The following is an 18,501-nucleotide window of genomic DNA, read 5'->3' on the forward strand; positions in this document are numbered from 1 at the left end:
ACTGTGAATTCTCCAGACATTTACCTCTATTCACAAATAAGCTCAGCCGGACATTTGTATTACGGGGCTAGCAGAATTAAGTCCAGGTAAAACTGACATCACAATATATTTCATAATTTCAGTCGATACCCTATATTTATACCAATAAAAAGGCACAAAAATGTAAAATACCCAAAAATGGATGTCTGTTTCTTCAGAACTTCTGAAAATTATTTTTCTGTTCATGAACATAAATCATATCATTGTGAAGAATTAAAACTATGTTAACTAATAATGGCCCAATATATATATATATATATTAATTTTGAATTAAAATCTAGGTAATGTTTGGTACAACTGATATGGATATTCACACATGCAGTACCAGTCAAAATATGGACACACCTTCTCCTACAATCTTTTTCTTTCTTTAATTTATTTTCTGCATCATATAATAAAATTAAAGACATGAAAACAACGGGAAAGGGAAAGCAGTAACTAATAATCAGGACCTCCAGGAACTCCTTCTTTCAAGATGCTGAGAAAACTATTCCAGGTGACTCTCCCACATGAAGACACAGAGAGTGCAGGTCTGTCCTCAAAAACAAATGTGCTACTTACAAAAATCTAAAGGATAAAACATATTCTAGTTTGTTTAACAGTGTTCCTGTAGGGCTTTGTCTTCAATAGAAAAATTACAATGTAAAGAATATAAAATAAATTAATAAAAAGAAATAAAAAACACTGATTGAGAAGGGGTGTGTCCAAACGTTTGACTGGAACTGTACAGCTCTTTTGGGTAATGTGTGTAACAGAGGCTAAAATAAGTACAAAAGCAACATGCAACATATTATCCCAAACCTTTTTTTTATTGTCAAATCTATGGTTAAAAGTTACAGACGTCCCATTCTTGTCCAGTAAAACAACATGTAAAGTATAACGGCCATGTTCCCATGGTGTTTAAAATGCCAATATAATCCCGCGAGGCTCTACAGGGCTCTGGGCTTCATGTTGCCTGGCAGGCCTCAGAGGAGGCACTGTGGCGGAGGTGTTTTATGGATTCATTCTGATAGAGAAGCTGAGGTCAGCTTAGGTCATGAAATAGCGATTTTTTTTTTTTAAATAAGACCAGTTTTCAGAGTCATTAGTCATCATACTAATTTCATGGCTTAATGCAAGAGTGCATGACAGGTCATAACAACATGAACCGTGACACATGACACACAGCATACAAACCCCACTCACTTCTCGAATCCTAACTTGTTAAGAATTCACATTCACATGATTATATATAATCTCACTGTGTTAACTCTGATATTAAACATTTTTGTTACATATTATCTGATCTGATTGCAGAATAAATAAGATCTGAGTGTGTAGACACATTCTTGTAGTGTGCTTCTTCACTGCACGGGAAAAGGTTACAGCTGGGAATCCCAGATCAGCTGTGATTCAGCCTAATAACTGTAATTAGACCACCAGGGTTCTGAGAATTGCAACATAAGTACTATAAGGGCAGCCCTTTTCCTTTACTCCCTTCACTGCTTAGAGCATGTGTCTGCTGAGTCCATGTGGGATGAGGAAACCCGGAAGGTGACTCCTAGGAACCGGCTTGCTCTGCTGTGGCCAGATCCCTTGCTTCTTGCACCAAGTCCAGCAGAGAGGAGAACATGGGGATGTCACTTGGCTGAAGACCCATCTTCTGAATCTGTGTAAAGTAACAGTAGCAGAGTGAATACTAGGGCTGTGATACCATAAGCAAGGCAATAAATTGTAATTATTTGAATAAAATGTCATAGTATAAAAAAACACTATCTTCTATCTTCTAGTGTAGAGCTTAGATCGGGCCCAAAAAAATCAGACCTGACCCATAACCTGTCATTATGAGCCCGACCCGACCCATAAACTCGCTGTTTTCCGGCTGTTTGAATGAGCGAAATATGATAACAGTGCTGCAAGTCAAACGCAGACAAGTGCATGAGTTCATGTACGCCCAGAGCTACGTGATAACATTTTTCATTATAATTTAATTTTATTTTGTTTTGATTTTTTCTCCTACATTTCAGAAAGTTTTAATTTGTTTTTAGTGTGGGCTTGTTAGTTTTTATTAGTTTTCACACATCTTATCAGAGAGCTCAATCTAAGAAACAAACAAGAGAGAGAGAGATATATATTTGCGTGTTCTGGTGTATGAGCTACTCACAAATAAAGGTTCTCACACACTGTATCTCCTGTTTCTCTTTTATCTCCCTCCTGCTCATATTCTAATCACATACATAATTCTGCAGTTTCTCAGTGTTTTCTGTCGTTATTTGTGAACAAGAACTATATAACGCCACGGACCGCGAGGTGCCGCAAGCTGCCAATGTTGTGCTGAATCCGACTCCGCTTCGCGAAAAGAATCGGCACAACCCCGCCCGCTGTACAACTCCGGGAGTGAAAACAGCGCTTATAAATAAATTAAACACGAAAATGAGGGTATTCTATTAGTAATTTCAGTTTGTTTTAGTTAGTTTTATAAACACAAAATACAGTTTAAGTTTTTTCTTTTAATTATCGTTTTTATTAGATTCAGTTAACACAAATGTTTTTTCACTTTCAGTTTTTGTTATTTGGTTAGTTTTCGTTAACAATAATAATTGGTTACTGAGCAACATTGTGATTATCGCACCAGAGCTTTATATAAAATAAAATATAATTAAAAAACAGATGCCTACATCTCGGACTATTTTCTGGAGCCCGACCTGACCCGGCCCGAGGAATGTGGTGGATAACCTCGACCCGATCTGAGGTTGGGTCGGGTTTGGGCAGAGAATCTAAGCTCTAATCTAGTGGGATGTAATCTAACAATTAAAAATCATTACTTTGTTTCAAAATTTGATACTGTATTTCAAAACAAAATACGATATTGATACTAAATTCTGACTTAACCTACTTTAAAATGGTTATCATTTAAAAGGTAAAAGGTGGTAAATGTGACATGGAGACAGTATATTATTTATACTTAGAAATATGCACGCCCCCTTGTGGAAAACTGGTAACCAGCTAAAAGTGGGTGAGTGAAATAATTTAATAATAATAATAATTCTTTATTTTTATATAGCGCTTTATCAAGAACCCAAAGACGCTTACAGTACAGGGTACATAGAAAACACACTACAATCAACAAGAGCAACAATAACACAAAAATACAAGAGTATGTGGACAGATCAAATAGAAGAACAAACAGACTGAGATAAGAGAGTGATTTACAGAGTGAACACTGTACAATGGCAGTCAGACATTGAAAGCATGAGGGAGGTTGTAGGCAAGTGGGAAGAGATAAGATTTCAGATTAGATTTGAATATGGAGAGTGAAGTGGTTTGTTTAACCACTAATGGGAGAGAGTTCCAAAGTCTAGGGGCAGATGTCTAAATATTAGAAATAATTTAGACGCCATTTTCTGTTTATTCACCATGAAATGTAAATGTTGCCAACAAATTGTTGAGTCTCTTTTTATTGCCCAATATCATCTTTTTAAAAATGCATATTAGATAGTAAACATGTCTTCTGACTATTTAGGCCACTCCCCCTTCCTTTTGTAATGTTTAAAATTCAGTAGCTAATGGTTGTAATGGCTAAGGTTCTACCTGCTCTCCGAGATACTCCACATCCAGAGCCAGCTGCAGACGGATCTTAGAGTCATCAGAGGGGCCGGTGTTGGCTCCTGCTGTGCTGGTTGTGGCTGTTTTCCTCGCCTGTTTCAACCGCTTCAGACTCTCCTCCATCTTTTTCACGGAGCTCAGCACATCAGATATGGTCTCAAAGTATCTGAGGAAAAAGAGTGAAGGGACTGAACTACGAATGAGGAATCATGCTACCAATAGTAAGAAGGACACTAGTAAAATAAGATAAGGATAAGGAGACAGTCTTTGTCTGTGGTGACACCTGTAAAACCAATCTCTTTTTTGGGGGGGATTTGTTTTGCTGTTATCTTTCCTGTGCACCAAAGCAAGTTCAGCATCATTCACTTATGCTTTCTAACTGGGCAGATACTCCCAAGGTTTAACTGATTTTGTGTTCCCTTGAGCAGTGTACTGTATATCCACACTACCTGTGGGTGCAATCTGAAAGAGTAACACGTAGCCACTGCTGGATGATGGAGTCCTTCACCACCCCTGTGGAGTCAGTGACCAGCTGATGAAGTGGCCGCAAAGCGTTATCCATGTAGGCCGAGGCTCTGGTTGGCACTTCCTGTTGAGGACAAATAGTCAGTCAAGGTTTTCAAGTAGCAAATCAATGAGCTTAGTAATAAGAACCCAATACAGATATACAGATCTGGAAAAAATTAAGAGACCAGATTTTTTTCTGATTTTGCTATTTTGCTATTTATAGGTTTATGTTTGAGTAAAATGAACATTGTTGTTTTATTCTATAAACTACAGTCAACATTTCTCCCAAATTCCAAATAAATATATTGTCATTTAGAGCATTTATTTGCAGAAAATGAGAAATGGCTGAAATAACAAAAAAATGCAGATCTTTCAGACCTCAAATAATTTAGAAATTAGGTGAAATTAGGTGTTTTTTCCTGTTCCACAACCTCTCCATTTAGGTAGTTGCACCATTTAAGGTGTTGCACCATTTAAGGTGGCATGGGGAAGTTAGCAGGCTAGCTAGCTAATGAGAGGAACTACTAGTGTACTAGTACTATTTTTAGGCTTGTTATGAAGAAAACGGCCATGAAACATTGAATTGAGCCATAGCTTACATTAAACTTAGGTGACAAATGTTTCTGAAGTATTTTATATAGCTACTTTTGGCATGTTTGAGGCATAGTGAATGTAGTTATTATTTGAGCCACACTCAATGCAGAGAGTTTGCTGGTGCAGTGCTGAAGCATTGTGGTTACATGATATGCCCACCAGTAATGCCATGCTTCAGTTGCTGTTGTGGTAATCCTTGCAGAACTACCTCAAACCCACAGAGTTGATAATGTTCTTGAAATGAATCACAATGAGTAACTAATTGAGATTACATTCCTAATATGTTATTGTGCGACCCTGGTTGGTAAGACTTGAAATTTCAAGCTTTTTTAAAAGACATTTTTTCCATATTAGCTATACTAAACGCAAAAACTGGTTCTATATAGTACTAACAAGAATTAATGAATCATTAATACTTGTGTAACCCCTTTTTGGTGCTATAGTGAACCATATTTTAACTTCTTAAACACAAACTTTATTAATTAGTTATTATTAATCATACTGCAAAAACTATTAGGAATCATTTGGTGGCCATTCACTTTGCATATGTTGTAGTCCAGCAGGGTTCACTTTTAGGGCTGTGAAATTATCATTAATTATGAGAGTCATGTACATATGACTGTGAAATATTATGTGCGGATCTAAGTACAATATATATGCGTGAGAATGGATCTTGAGGGTCTAATTGTTCTATATGGGGTATTATAAAAGAAGCCGACCTTGTTGGTCCTTCGATAAAGTCGCGGGACTTCTGAAGCATTCTTCAGGAAGCGGACACTCCTCTCCGTCAGATGCTGAGTCATTCTGTTGCTCAGTGTTGGGATGCATCCAGACAAGGCAGATTTGGAGTCTTCCAAGGCATCTAGAAATCAAAATAAAAAAATAAGGGTTAGAAAGAGCTCCAGTAGGGTCATAGTGTAATAAGTTAAACCCTGGTAACTCAGATAAACCCTGATTTATACCTGAAACAAGAGCAAAGATTTTGAATCCTATTCCCTCAAGTCTCTCTCGGATCAGCTCAGAGATTTCTGGAATCTGGAAGCGAAAAAGCAAAGAAACTTTGGTCAACAGGATAATTATTTATTTTTACAATATGAGCAACTACTGGTGTGATAGAGTCTTCTGGTACTAGACATAAATGTACAGATGGATCTTTAACATTGGTAACAACTTACATGAATTAAAGCATTAGTTACCATGAACAAGACATGAGGTAATACACTGCTTAAAACAATGCTTAGGTAATGTTAATTAAACATGAAAGAGCATTGATTAATGTTACATTCACATGAAATGTAATTGAACGTAGATTATAAGTAAAGCATTTATTAAGTTGATTAAGTGTTTAGTAATGGTTGACAGATGTTAATAATGCTTAACAAAGGCATCATTGGCTTTCCCTTTACATCAGCTAATGTATTACCTCATGTCTTGTTCATGGTAACTAACACATTCAGCCATGTTAGTTCATCAACACTTAATGTAAAGTGTTACCAACTTATTTTTAGATTTCATTTACTTATAATGTATATAAATTATAACTTATTCATGCTTTAGGAAACCTGTTCAATGTATATGTAAGAAAATCTATCAGAGTAAAGCAGGTGACATTCAAATCAGAAGTCCAATCAAGTTGACTTTAATTAAAAAAAATAAATAAATAAAAAAGACAAGAGATATCTATCCTGGCAGACCAACAAAAATGTTCCAACATATTTAGATAAATAGAGTTTCTGCTGCACCTTCGATATAAGCAATACTATACAATAATTACCACCAACACTTCACTGCTGGTGTTATTCAGTAGTGTTTACTGCACAGTCTGCCTGGCCTACAGTACCTGCTCCTGTAAATGGTCCACATCAGCTGCGATGAAGACCAGCTGTTTGGTGGAGAGAGCTGTGGGTCCTCCGCTCTCACTGTCTGCATCTTGAGAGGTGCGGCTTGATGTGGAGGAGGCGGAGCTTGGCAGTGGCCTCACTGGGTCTTTGGTAGATTCAGGAGGCGGCGTTTTTGTTAGAACCTAAAGGGTCATGCAGAGAAATAAAAAACGGAATACATGATGAATATTAAATGTTGAACCCAATTGCAGAACAGTTGATCTCAAAGCAGGTAAACCCAAGAAGAAAAGAGAGGGGGAAAAAAAATCCTAGGATTAACGCGGGATTAAACCCGTGTTATCAGGGTCGTGGCACAATACACTACCGCTGCCCGAGCTAGTGAAATGGGACACGTCTGGGGGAAAAAAACGCCCTTATAAGGAGATAGAGGGCCCGAGAACGGGCGGAAAAATGAGAACAGGTGGAAACTAAGGGAACAGTAATGTTATTTTATTATATATTCTGTTTTATTGTTGAGTTAAAGGTCGGGTTTGTACTCTGCAGCGCATCCCTATGTACTAGACTGCATCCCTAGACTGTTGATGGGGTGTAAGATAGCAAAAAGCATCATGATGCAGATTGTGCAGGGTGTACAATAGGGCCCACAGACTTAATGAGTACTTGACCAAAGTAAAAACGCTCTGGATTTAAATTTACACCCATACTGCACAGAACTACATGCTGGACAAGCTAAATGTGATGTTATCCAGTGGGCATGATAATTACTGCTGTATCTGGTTTAGATACAACCAAAATAATGCTAGCTATATATATATATATATATAATATATCTAGATACTTTATAGATCCCAAATTAATCTTAGGATGCTGCATCAGAAGTTGTAAAGTTATAACCAGCTGCAACAGTGATGCTTTCCTACTATAGGAGCACAAAAAGCTTTATAGGCAGGACAACAGGGATATCTGTACCTCAGTGAGGAACGCAGCATATCTGGAGAGAAGCTGTAGTGTTAGCTTCCAGAAACGATGAGCCAGCGGAGGCAGGTAGATGTGCTCCGCCCAACACCTACACACACAGCTCCATAACACCTCAGTCACCTGCAGACGGTAGCGGCTGCCCACTACACACAGACACACAGAGACAGACAGAGATTAAAAAGATGATCAGACCAAGCGTTTCTGTAAATATTTGTGTGTTAATTTAGCATAAGGCTGTTAAATATTTGTTTTTATTAATTTATTTATTATATAAAGAAAGACTCAACTGACCTGGAGCTGCTCCTAGTCCTTCTGTAATGGCGTTTTCTAAACATGCAGCAATCTCCTTATACCTGAAGAACAGATCCACTCCAACAGGTCAATAAACAGAGTTTGGTTCCATTAAAGAACCATTTTTGTAATAGAGATGTACAGCATAGAGGAACAACCTTTTAATCTTTTAATAAAATATTTAACAATTTAACCCCTTAACACGCCAGCATTACTAAAAATTTTCATTGTAATTGATTTTTTTTTATTTTTATTAAACATAAGTAAATCTGCAACTTTAAAAATATAATGAATAACAATCATAAATTTGGCACTTTTCTAAAATCAGTATTTCCCTGAATAAAAATCAAACATTTCATGCCCTCCAAACCTTTATATATGTTATGGTTTTCTAGATTTACGTCTTTTTTCAAACATACAGAATTTGGGTTGATTCTTGTTACTGATCTGTAATTATTAAGTGGAGTAGAGAGAAAACAGGCATCTTCTCCAAGTGTCCTGTAGGAGATTTTAAAAGCCCTCAAACTTTTCAGAATGTAAATAAGTTATTTTACTGCAGAAAAAAGGGTTTTGTATCATCTATATCTATCTATCTATATATCGTCTACGTCTGTATACGGGACAAGGCATGTTCATCCTTACACCTCATTTAAAAATGTGGAACTGCTGAACTCTTAAAAGTACAGTTCTTTTAAGAGTTCTTTGTTACATCTTTATATTGCAGAGTGTTGCACAAAACAGTAGAGGACATTTGTTAAGGACATCTCATCATATCAAACTCGGCAATATAACAGTATTTTATTGTATTGTGGTAAATGTTAATATTGTAAGAGACAAATTATATTTTTGACCATATTGTGGACAGTATTAGTATAACCTATATTTCATTATAAACTGTGTTTAATTGAATGCAGTACAGAAGCGCTTCAGTAAAAATTATGCAATCCCAGCTTTGCTAAATGTAACATATTTGCAATAGATCATGCACCACATTATGAAAGGACAAATAAAGATGTTGAAATTGCATGTCCAGTAAAATCCAGTTACTCATGTTTATGTTTAAAGGCTAAATAAATATTACCAAAATTACAAAACTACAACATGAACTAACTACTGTATAGAATCTTATTCAAAGAATAACTACAAACTATTGCATCATAAACCTACAATTAATCACATCTGAAAACCAAACACAGGAAGCAGAGAGTTCAGTAGAACGGACTTTATAACCAGTGGAGGCTCAAAATAAACAAACCAGAGAACAAACTGTCCAAACCTCACACAATTATTGATCCCTCTCAGTGATTCCTTTGCATAAATATTTCAGGATCTTTCAGAGGCAAAGTACTAATCAGATATAGTACCTGATATACGAGTTGTCAACATGACAATATTTTATCAGTCATGACAACCACCGTTCTGCTTCAATCAGGGTACTGTGGATTTTACTTAAACAACAAAGACAAACAAACTGCATTTCTCATTATAAAAAGCTTTATCTAACCAGTTTATTCAAATGTGCTGCAGAAATGATACAAAAATACATAATGACTAAATTATATTAAATTATAATAAAATACATATAATAAAACATAAGTTGACACGATTTGTTCAAATCTGGCACGACTAGCGTATTTTGTTTGTCTGTCCAACTATTGTGGCACATACTGAGTATCATAAAAATGCCCATAATTATCGGAAAAATATGTTTTTGCCACAGAAATATTACTTCATATCCAAGTTTCAAATTGTGAATTATGCCTTGGTTGTTAATTTGAAATAATATAGGCAAATTATGGATGGTTTAGTTTTTTTTTTTTTAAGCAGTAAAATGCTTAAAAATTAGATCAATACTTCTAGACAACCTAATAGTACTTTAAACGAACATTGATTATGCATATATTATAGTCCAGAAGAGTAGAGTCTTTACATAATGCTTGACTACTGCAGTAAAATGAATTATATGAACAAAATTGTTTGAACACTTTCTTAATTATTAAATTCAGGTCTTCCATTCTGTCCTATTACCACTAATATATCAGGATTAAACATCAGTCCATACAGTCTGCCTTTACTGACACTAGTGAAAGAATGGGTGGAGCTGAAGAGCCCAGTGAACTCCTGTGTGTTACTGTAATAGACAACTGCAGTCATGAATCATTCTGTAGTCCTCATATGCTCATATTTGGGGTTCTGTGTCTAAGCGGCTTTTGTATATGGCCAAATGAATGGTGCCTTTAAAAACTCATCTCTATCACATTCTGTTGTAAATAAATGTGTTCAGAACCCTGTGTACATTTTCCTCCTAAACAACACTGAATCCTCACAATTACAAGATCATTTAAGAAAAAAGCTAGCTTTTAGCTAATGCTACAGTGCAGTAAACTGCCTCTGTCTTCTGAGATGATTGGTATGAGTGTGTTTAATTAGAGAAGCAGATTCTAGGCTGTTCAACATGCTACTTCATCAATATGAGCTCTAATTATACTGGTCAACAACCTTGGTTATACTGACAGACCAACGACTGCATTAAACTCAAAATACCTCATTTGCTGTGTTGTTGAAGATCCACTCAACCAGCCTGTTTACACCCGTGCCTCTCTGGATTTTACAGCGGGTAAGTAATGTGGGTTATTGTGGTATGGTTATCTTGTGAATTTTATTATGCAGTGAAATAAATGAGAAGTTTGGTGTTTCTGGCTTGTTGTTGTAGTACATTTATCCACTTTAAGATTTTTCCTTATAAAAGGTTTCAGTGGAAATAAAACCCACATTAAGCCTTTTTATGTTAAGTGTTTTATTGGTGCCTCAGTTAGCTGTGTTGGCTCTGTGGATTTGGAGTAACACAGTCCTGCTTGTTTTCCTGCTGTATCACACACAGCTTGCCTCAGTGAGGGCAGTTAGTTAGTTAGTTGATCAGTTAGTTTTTAGTTGATTGGTTGGATCAGATGTGCTGTAATAAGTATAAACCAATGACTGTAATTAAATAATAAATCCTGCAGTGGCCTACATAATTAGGTGGACTGTCAATGCCATGCAATGTAATAATACCTAGAATGGGTTATCATAAAAGCTGATGTAGACAGACTGTGTCAGCAACAGGTACACTTTAAAGTAGGTAAATGCATTTATTTTAAAGGGTATCCACAAACATATGGAGATATAGTGTATGTCCACTAGGGGTCAGGTCTGAACTGAAACATCTTCTACTGTCCTGCAGTCAAGTGAATGTTAATTTTATCATTGATGAATGTCACAAATATTTTCCGCACTGATGTTTATATGCTTTGGCAACATTGTTACTGAACAGATTGTTGTGCGGATTTAAAGGCAGTGCTCATACTTACTCTAATAATTCACATTATCTGAGGAATTGCACTAGAACTCACTTTTTTTAACCAAAGCAAACAAGCATAAATAAACACACACTAAGATCTGCAGTTTGCACACTCAGTCACTCACCGTAGCTGAAAGTAGACAGGGAGGTTCCATTTGTTGTGGAAGCTTTGGTAGGAGGCGTGTGCTCGGAGCCTCTTCACACTAGCCTGAGAACCACACTGTCTTTCAAACTTCCGTACAAAGTCCATGCTAATGCAGTATCTCTAAAAGGATTAGAAGACACAATTAATTATAGTACATTCTAATGAAGTGAGTGTGTATAACATCCAACAAAAAGAACACACCCCTCACATTTCAGCAAGTTTTTATGTGAAAAAAATATATAGAAATTAAACTTGGATTTAGGTTTCAGGAAAACTGCTCTATGGCTTTGGACACCTTGCTTTAGATTAGTTTCAGGGAGTTATCAATCTTATAGCCCAGGCCATCATAGTGGAGAAAAACTATTTTATTTCTCACATCCTCAGAGAGTTATTTGCCATGAGGTGTCATGTTAAATATCTAGTAGTCAGTATAAGAGAATCTTACTCAAAACACCAAATTTTACAGTCCTACAGCATTCTAACGTGTCACGTGACACAAGAGAGGGACAATAACACAATAAGGCACAATTTGGACATGTTCGTTGCAAAGTGTACTCACTTGTGTTTCAGCTATTTAAACATTTACAGCTGTGTTATTTTTAGAAGACAAGATCTATGCTGCAAAGGTTTAACTGACTAATCAGTTAAAAAGTCATATCCAAGTATAATTTTGTATGAGTGTATTCAAACCTCATAAAAAGCATCAGGGTTGCCAGGGTTGAAAAGGAAGGGAATCCGCCCCTCAACACCTTTAATGATCTCAGGCCAGACCGAGTTAACCAGGAAGTCGTAACCTGGCACGATGTCAGCTTTGTCACTGTGAGCAAATATAAAAAACAAAAAACAAAGAATGAACAGTGTTACAGATCTAGTATCTATAATCCTTTTCAAATTTACAGTAAAACAGCTATCTTTCAAAAGCTCTGCTAGAAGCCTGTAGAAGTTACACCTGGTTCAACAAACACACCCAAACTAAATAAACATTAGATCAACTTTACAGAGGAAAAAGTAAGGAACTAGTTCCAACTGGTTTCATAGAAGAGTTTGACATAGTTGTTCTATACTAATAACATGCCAGTTACACTAAAACCAGTATTTAAAGGGTTTATTATTAGTTCTTTATTAAAGGTTTAATAAATTTGGTCCTTTATTGAAGCACAACAACTCAAATAAGCATTTGGATGCTTAAACCCCTAAAGCCCAAGTTAATAATTTGTTTATTACATATAAAGTAGAAACAAATGTATCCATTTTAAGGAGCACCACATGATTCTATATTAGTACAATTTATAGGTAGTCCTATAAAGAATGTATAGTCAAAGATCCCTTTTCCAGTACTATTTAAAGTGTTTCACAGTGATGCATAAGAAAAACTATTGACCTGGAAATAGTCCCTCCTGTGACCTCTCGGAGCAGTCGGCAATGATGAGGCACAAATTCCAGCAGCTTTGCATACATCAGCTGAAGACCATTAGGGCTGGACTTCACAAACTGCTCAGTTATAACCTATTAAAATAAATGTCTTGAGTCAGTAAGATCCATCAGCTGTGTAAATCAGTGACAGTAGAAATGAATACACTATAATACTGCATTTATATTAATAACTGACTAATTGACCTGACCTGACTTATTGACTAAAAAGACCTGAGCTGATGTTTAGATTCGTCCAAAAGTAATATTTGATGATTTGTAAGCATACAGACAGATAATGGAAGTACATTATTTAGCGTGCAAGAAAGAAAGATACCTGATCCATGTAAGGCTTAACTAAGACTTGTCCCACCAGTGCCTCTGCGTCTCTAGTCTTGTCGATGGTAGCGTATGTGCGGAGGCAGTGCCGCACAATGTCCACGTTGGATGTCTGCAGACCCTGGATTAGTAGACCCTCTAAAGACTGCTGGAGCATAGCAGTAATGCCAGCAATCCTCTGCAAAACAGAAAATCACTTTCAATTAGATTTAATTTTTTTTTTATAGTTATGTATGATGATATTTGAGGAATTCTAGCAGTATCATACGATAAGTACTTTAAAAGAGCTGATCTGACAGCTGTTCATAGTTGACCATTCTTTCAAATTCTATTTTTTGTATATTTAGGTGATGATAAATTACTGTAAAAAAAATATATTTTGTGTTCTTTACAAATTGTATTATTTAATTATTATATATTAATATAAATTTAAATATATATTTTCCCTCACAATATGGTTTAATTACATTTCAATTTCAAAACTTTTATTCACTTTTATGTGCATATTTTATACCTCAATCCCTCTATAATTTTTAAATGAAGAATAAAAACCAAGCTTAAATAAGCATATAGTATATCAATATAATAATAAATAAGTGCTAATCTCTGTTTGAAATGAGCTCTTTTGAGTGAGTGAAGCAATGCTGTTGTGAATGGAAAGCTCACCGGTCGCACTTTGTCCAGCAGTGGCATCCCTTTGCTCTGGACCGCATGAAACTGCAGCTGGTTAAACTCAGTGGCAATCCGCTCGAGAATCTGACCAGCTAGTAAAGGACTTTAAATGAAAAGACAGCAAAGATAAATAGACAGAACACTCAAATATTTCATTAAGGTGGAACTTTAAACTGCTCCCTAAACTGAGGTCAACACTACTGTACCTAAGATTAAAAGTATAATATATAGAACACAATTCCAGAATAAGCATTATGTAATATGGCAAGCCATGTGCATCATATACATTTGCAGCTGGGGTATATTACATAATAAATTTATAGTACCTGCTAGATTCTAGAGATGTTGTGTCTTTGGCGTTTTGAGAGTGTAGGATTTTCTCAATCTTCTCCACCGACCGAACGACATGTATGAGTCTCAATACACTGATCTGATTTAAAGCACAAGAGACAGAGCGTAAAAGACATAAGATTTATGATTTAGGAACCATACAGGCACACCCACAAGCAGCGAGATCAATTAAACTCTAAGGTCTTTAAATATACAGGCTTCTTCAATCAAAACCCTACCAAAATTTAATAGGTGACCATCTTCCTTAATTCCTTAATATTTTAAATATCTCCATGAGTTAAAACAGAGTTAAAACTCACCTTTTTCTTTTGAATGTCATCTTGTTTGGACAACTGTGTATCTATGGCTTGGATTACTTCATTAACTGCTGACCTGAGACTCTGTTCACAAGAAGAATGACAAATAAAACATCAATATAAAACATTAGACAGCTAACAGAAGGGACAGTGAAGTGCTGAATGTTACATGCTATGACAATAAGTACATGTATGGTACAAGCTGACTGAATATACCTACTGTATATACATCATAGCATATTACATACTTCTGCACATTTTCCTCAGCACACATTGAGCCTTGAGTCTGGGAAGCTGATCCTTAAAATGCAGAAGACTAAAGGCAAAAAGAATAATTCCATAAGGTCATGATCTTAGTGAGTTTACCAGCACTTCTTCACGTAGTTGGCCCAGCGGAACAGAAAGCTGGTTGAGGGCTTTATCCATTCCAACCTATTAAAACAAATAAAACAGTTTAGAGGCACATTCAGCCAAACAGATCATGACCACTAAATCACAAAACACTATTTATATGTTGAAGTAGGCTAATGACAAATATGTGAGGAAAAAACTTAAACTTTTACAAGATCACTTACAAGATTAGTGGACAAGTTGACAAAATCTGCATAGTCTTTGTTGATGAGCTCAACCATAGCAGTTTTGAGGAGCCTGTAATACTGCTCCAGGTCCTCCCGCATCTGCTCCAGCTGCACATGTTTCCTGCACTCGGCCACAAATCTGTCCACATCAAAGTCATCCTGCAGAAATAGAGAGATGTGTCAGCAAAGAATATTCATGTGTTAGAATGGCACAGTCAATGTCCTGACCTAGATACCACTGAGCTTTTGTGGCAAGACATGAAAATTGCTGTTCACAGATGCTCTCCATCCAACTTGGCTGAGCTTGAGCTGTTTTATAAAGAAGAATGGGCAAAAACCTTAGTCCCCAAAGCACTTACAGTTGTCATTGCAGCAAATGGTGGCTCTACTAAGCATTAGTATAGAGGGATAAATACTTTTGCACATCATTCTGTTTTTTTTTTTTTTTTTTTTTTTAGATTTTTTACATTTTCAAAACCATATATCATTTTTGTCCCACTTCACAATTATGCAATACATTGTGTTTGTCTATCTCAATAAAATATATATCTAAGTTTGTGGTTGTAAGGTGACAAAATATGGAAAAGTTCAAGGGTATGAATACTTTTGCAAGCCACTGTAGAGAGCAGTCAACTAAATCAACTTCATAGCTACTTGTCAGAAGATAATAGGACTCGTTGGGCAGCTAAAGCTAAAGGTAAGTGCTAATAAATTCCATTTCCTTAGTAGCTTGGTAATGCCAGTTACCTAAATAGCTTCTTTAATTGTTATCCACTCAATGGATAACAATTTAATAAAGTAATTAATTAAAATTACAGTTTATTAATTTAGCTAGTTGGCTAAACACAGTCTGAATTAACTTTATAGGTAGCTAGAAATAAGATAAGATAAAATAAGATAAGCCTTTATTAATCCCACAGAAGATAATAATGCCGCTACTTATCAAAAGATAGAGATTAGTTGATACGGTTAGTTAGCTAGCTAAATTACAGGTGCTAATTAATATAATTTTCTCAGTAGTTTCTTTAACCGTACTTCATCCTACAAACAACAAAACTAACTGATTATACAATAACAGTTTGTTTAGATAGATAACCTACCTACATGTGTGATATTAGATATGGGAATGGGCCTAGAATTCGCACATTGGTGCATTTCTAGTTAAACGTAAATGCTATCTAAGCTAAGATAGCTAATTTCATTTTCTCAGCAGACTGGTATGCAAGATGCTAGCTTATCTACGTTAGCTTTCTTAATTGTGCAGAATTATATGGGTTATTTATGGGTTAGTTAGCTAGGTTAGTAAATTTACTACTAACTTAGCTCACTGTGACTTATAAGAAGATATTCTGAGGAATGAATGGCTAGCTCTGATTAAAGTTAACGTTACCAGCTATTAAATGTCATAATTTCAGTAGTTTGGTAGATAGGGTACGTTAGAACTAAAACGTATAGTTAAATGTCAAAATTGCAAAACGTGCAAAAAGCATTTACATGGACTAAAAAAAGCTTAAACAACTTTAGGGTTGCTTGGTAACCCTAGCTAAATCTTGAGCTAGCAGGCTAGTAAGCTAACCTATGTAATTTAGCTATAACGCTAGCTAACTTAGCTAACCTAGTTAATTCAGTGAATAACCTACGTGTCTTAAACTGTAATAATCATCATATCTGTGTTTCTCATATATTCGCTATACGGATATAAACCTATATGTTAATATAATGTGTAAAATAAAGAGAATATGAGTCGCCCCCTGCTCCTCTACTGATCTAGCTAAAGCTATAGCTAGGTTAGCTAGGCTAGTTTAGTTACTTGTCAATAGAAATCACACGTACCTTCATAAACTCGTCTTTATTAAAGCACAGAGAGTCTGGTCCCTTCGGCAGGTTCATCATTAGTGAGTCTGAGCACAGCAGTGCTGCTGTCCGGCTGTTTATTGCTGAAACTCTGCGGCATTAAAGTCCATTATTCACTAAACTACACTGTCTAATGTTCTTCAGCTCCATACAGACACTTCCGCAAACATGGCACGAGCAGCAGTCAGTGTGGAGCTGAAGCGGAGAGATCCCTCCAGCGCCCCCCACCGGGCTCCATCCAGCATCACTCACACCGCAGGCGAATACAGACACTGTTCAAAGTATCTCAATTTTTAGTTTAAAAAAATAAACTGAACACACACAAACTGTCTCTTACACTGTACCAAAATTTAATGATGAATGGACCAATAGAAATCTTAGAAATTACCTAAAATAAACACTTTTTAAATTGACTATATATAAAAATATAATATATATTTTTAAATATTTTTTTTCCTGAAAAGTTGCTGTTTCATAGGACAGCAGCAATACACAAAATGTCTATAGACATATTGTTTATTTCCAAAAACAGTTAATGTACACAAGCACCTTTGTTTTTAAAGGAATTCAATGTAAAAAGTTTTTCTGAAGCATTTCTTTAAAAATTAAAATGTATGGTACAATGTAATGTAATATAATGCCACATACACATATCAGCACCTTCCTAAAATGGCAAGTTTTGCAGGAAACACAGAAAACATATGATAGTTGTAGCAGCGGATTAGGAGGATAGTTTATCATACAGTCGAGCAGTGGAACAAACCAGAAAAAAAAATCCTAATTCAACATTTTTAAAAATATTGTTTTTAAAGACAGAAAACAGTTAACATTTTAACAGCCACAAATTGTAGAGCATTTCTAGCTTTATGGACTGACTAAAATGCAGAATAAGAAAATGCAGAATAAAAACTTAATAAAAGTCAGCAATAAGACTAAAGGATCATGCAATATTTATAGCCTAAAGCCTTTATTAATAAGAAGTTAATTTTTTATTATAGTGAAAATCTCAACTCATCAATCATGAAAATTACTTCAGTAATATTTTATTTTGACGTAGGCATAACAAATTAGCTTAAGTCACACTTTTGACATAGACCATTATCGTAAAGGGCTACAATCCAATGATTCGATCAATTGAAGATTTTACCACAGGTGATTTTGTTGCAAGCTATTTTGGAGCACTTCTTTTGGTCTATGCATCATTAAATGTGTGGCACAATGTGTACAACAAATTTAGATATGTTAAAAAGTATCATATTTACAGATTCACATATTTTAAAAAGATTAAAAGATGATTCACAGTTTTTGCAAGACAGTAACAATATATAAAAACACCAGTGGTGAACAAGGTGCACAAACCATGCAGCTACTTGGGTTATAGTAGGTTATAGTACTCCTTCTTCTAGAGCTCCAATTAATTAAAAGTACAAAAGTATTTGTGTTGTCTGTCATGAGCACACTGGCAAGTGTTCAAATTCACTCACAAGATACAAGATATTACCGCGCAACCGATACAGGTGATTTTGCAATCACATGCTTTTGGAAAAAGAAAATTTGTGTGCCAGTTTGTCAATACTGTCAAGGCACAACCCTGTATTAATAATCATTTATGTTTTTATGTCATATGTTTGTCCTTTTCACATTCCTACCTGCAAAAACATCCAGGTGAAGACTATCTTTTGCT

At 35.6% G+C, this 18,501-nt stretch overlaps 1 protein-coding gene across 1 annotated transcript; it reads right to left on the minus strand.

Annotated features, from left to right (window-relative positions):
• Positions 1–829: 829 nt before the first annotated feature.
• cog2 (component of oligomeric golgi complex 2) lies at positions 830–17,017 on the minus strand. Its single transcript, XM_007256069.4, has 18 exons — positions 16,797–17,017; positions 14,961–15,122; positions 14,752–14,817; positions 14,389–14,469; positions 14,065–14,168; positions 13,733–13,841; positions 13,065–13,244; positions 12,699–12,823; positions 12,008–12,134; positions 11,298–11,437; positions 7,836–7,897; positions 7,536–7,687; positions 6,566–6,748; positions 5,688–5,760; positions 5,445–5,587; positions 4,074–4,213; positions 3,610–3,790; positions 830–1,687 (listed from the first exon to the last, which is right to left on the minus strand). The coding sequence occupies exons 1-18, from the start codon at positions 16,854–16,856 to the stop codon at positions 1,580–1,582; spliced, it is 2,196 nt and encodes a 731-aa protein (XP_007256131.3). The 5' UTR covers positions 16,857–17,017; the 3' UTR covers positions 830–1,579.
• Between the last annotated feature and the right edge of the window lie 1,484 nt (positions 17,018–18,501).

Source organism: Astyanax mexicanus, chromosome 7, assembly GCF_023375975.1.
Source record: "Astyanax mexicanus isolate ESR-SI-001 chromosome 7, AstMex3_surface, whole genome shotgun sequence".
In the NCBI taxonomy this organism is placed as follows: domain Eukaryota; kingdom Metazoa; phylum Chordata; class Actinopteri; order Characiformes; family Acestrorhamphidae; genus Astyanax; species Astyanax mexicanus.

Bases quoted from the DNA above. Each gene is read 5' to 3' on its own strand.
- cog2 (XM_007256069.4), bottom strand. From the start codon at position 16,856: ATGATGAACCTGCCGAAGGGACCAGACTCTCTGTGCTTTAATAAAGAC. The intron at 13,842-14,064 runs GTACTATAAATT...TTTCATTTAAAG, and splicing joins ACATCTCTAGAATCTAGCAG to TCCTTTACTAGCTGGTCAGA. The intron at 7,688-7,835 runs GTCAGTTGAGTC...GTCTGTGTGTAG, and splicing joins AGGACTAGGAGCAGCTCCAG to TGGGCAGCCGCTACCGTCTG.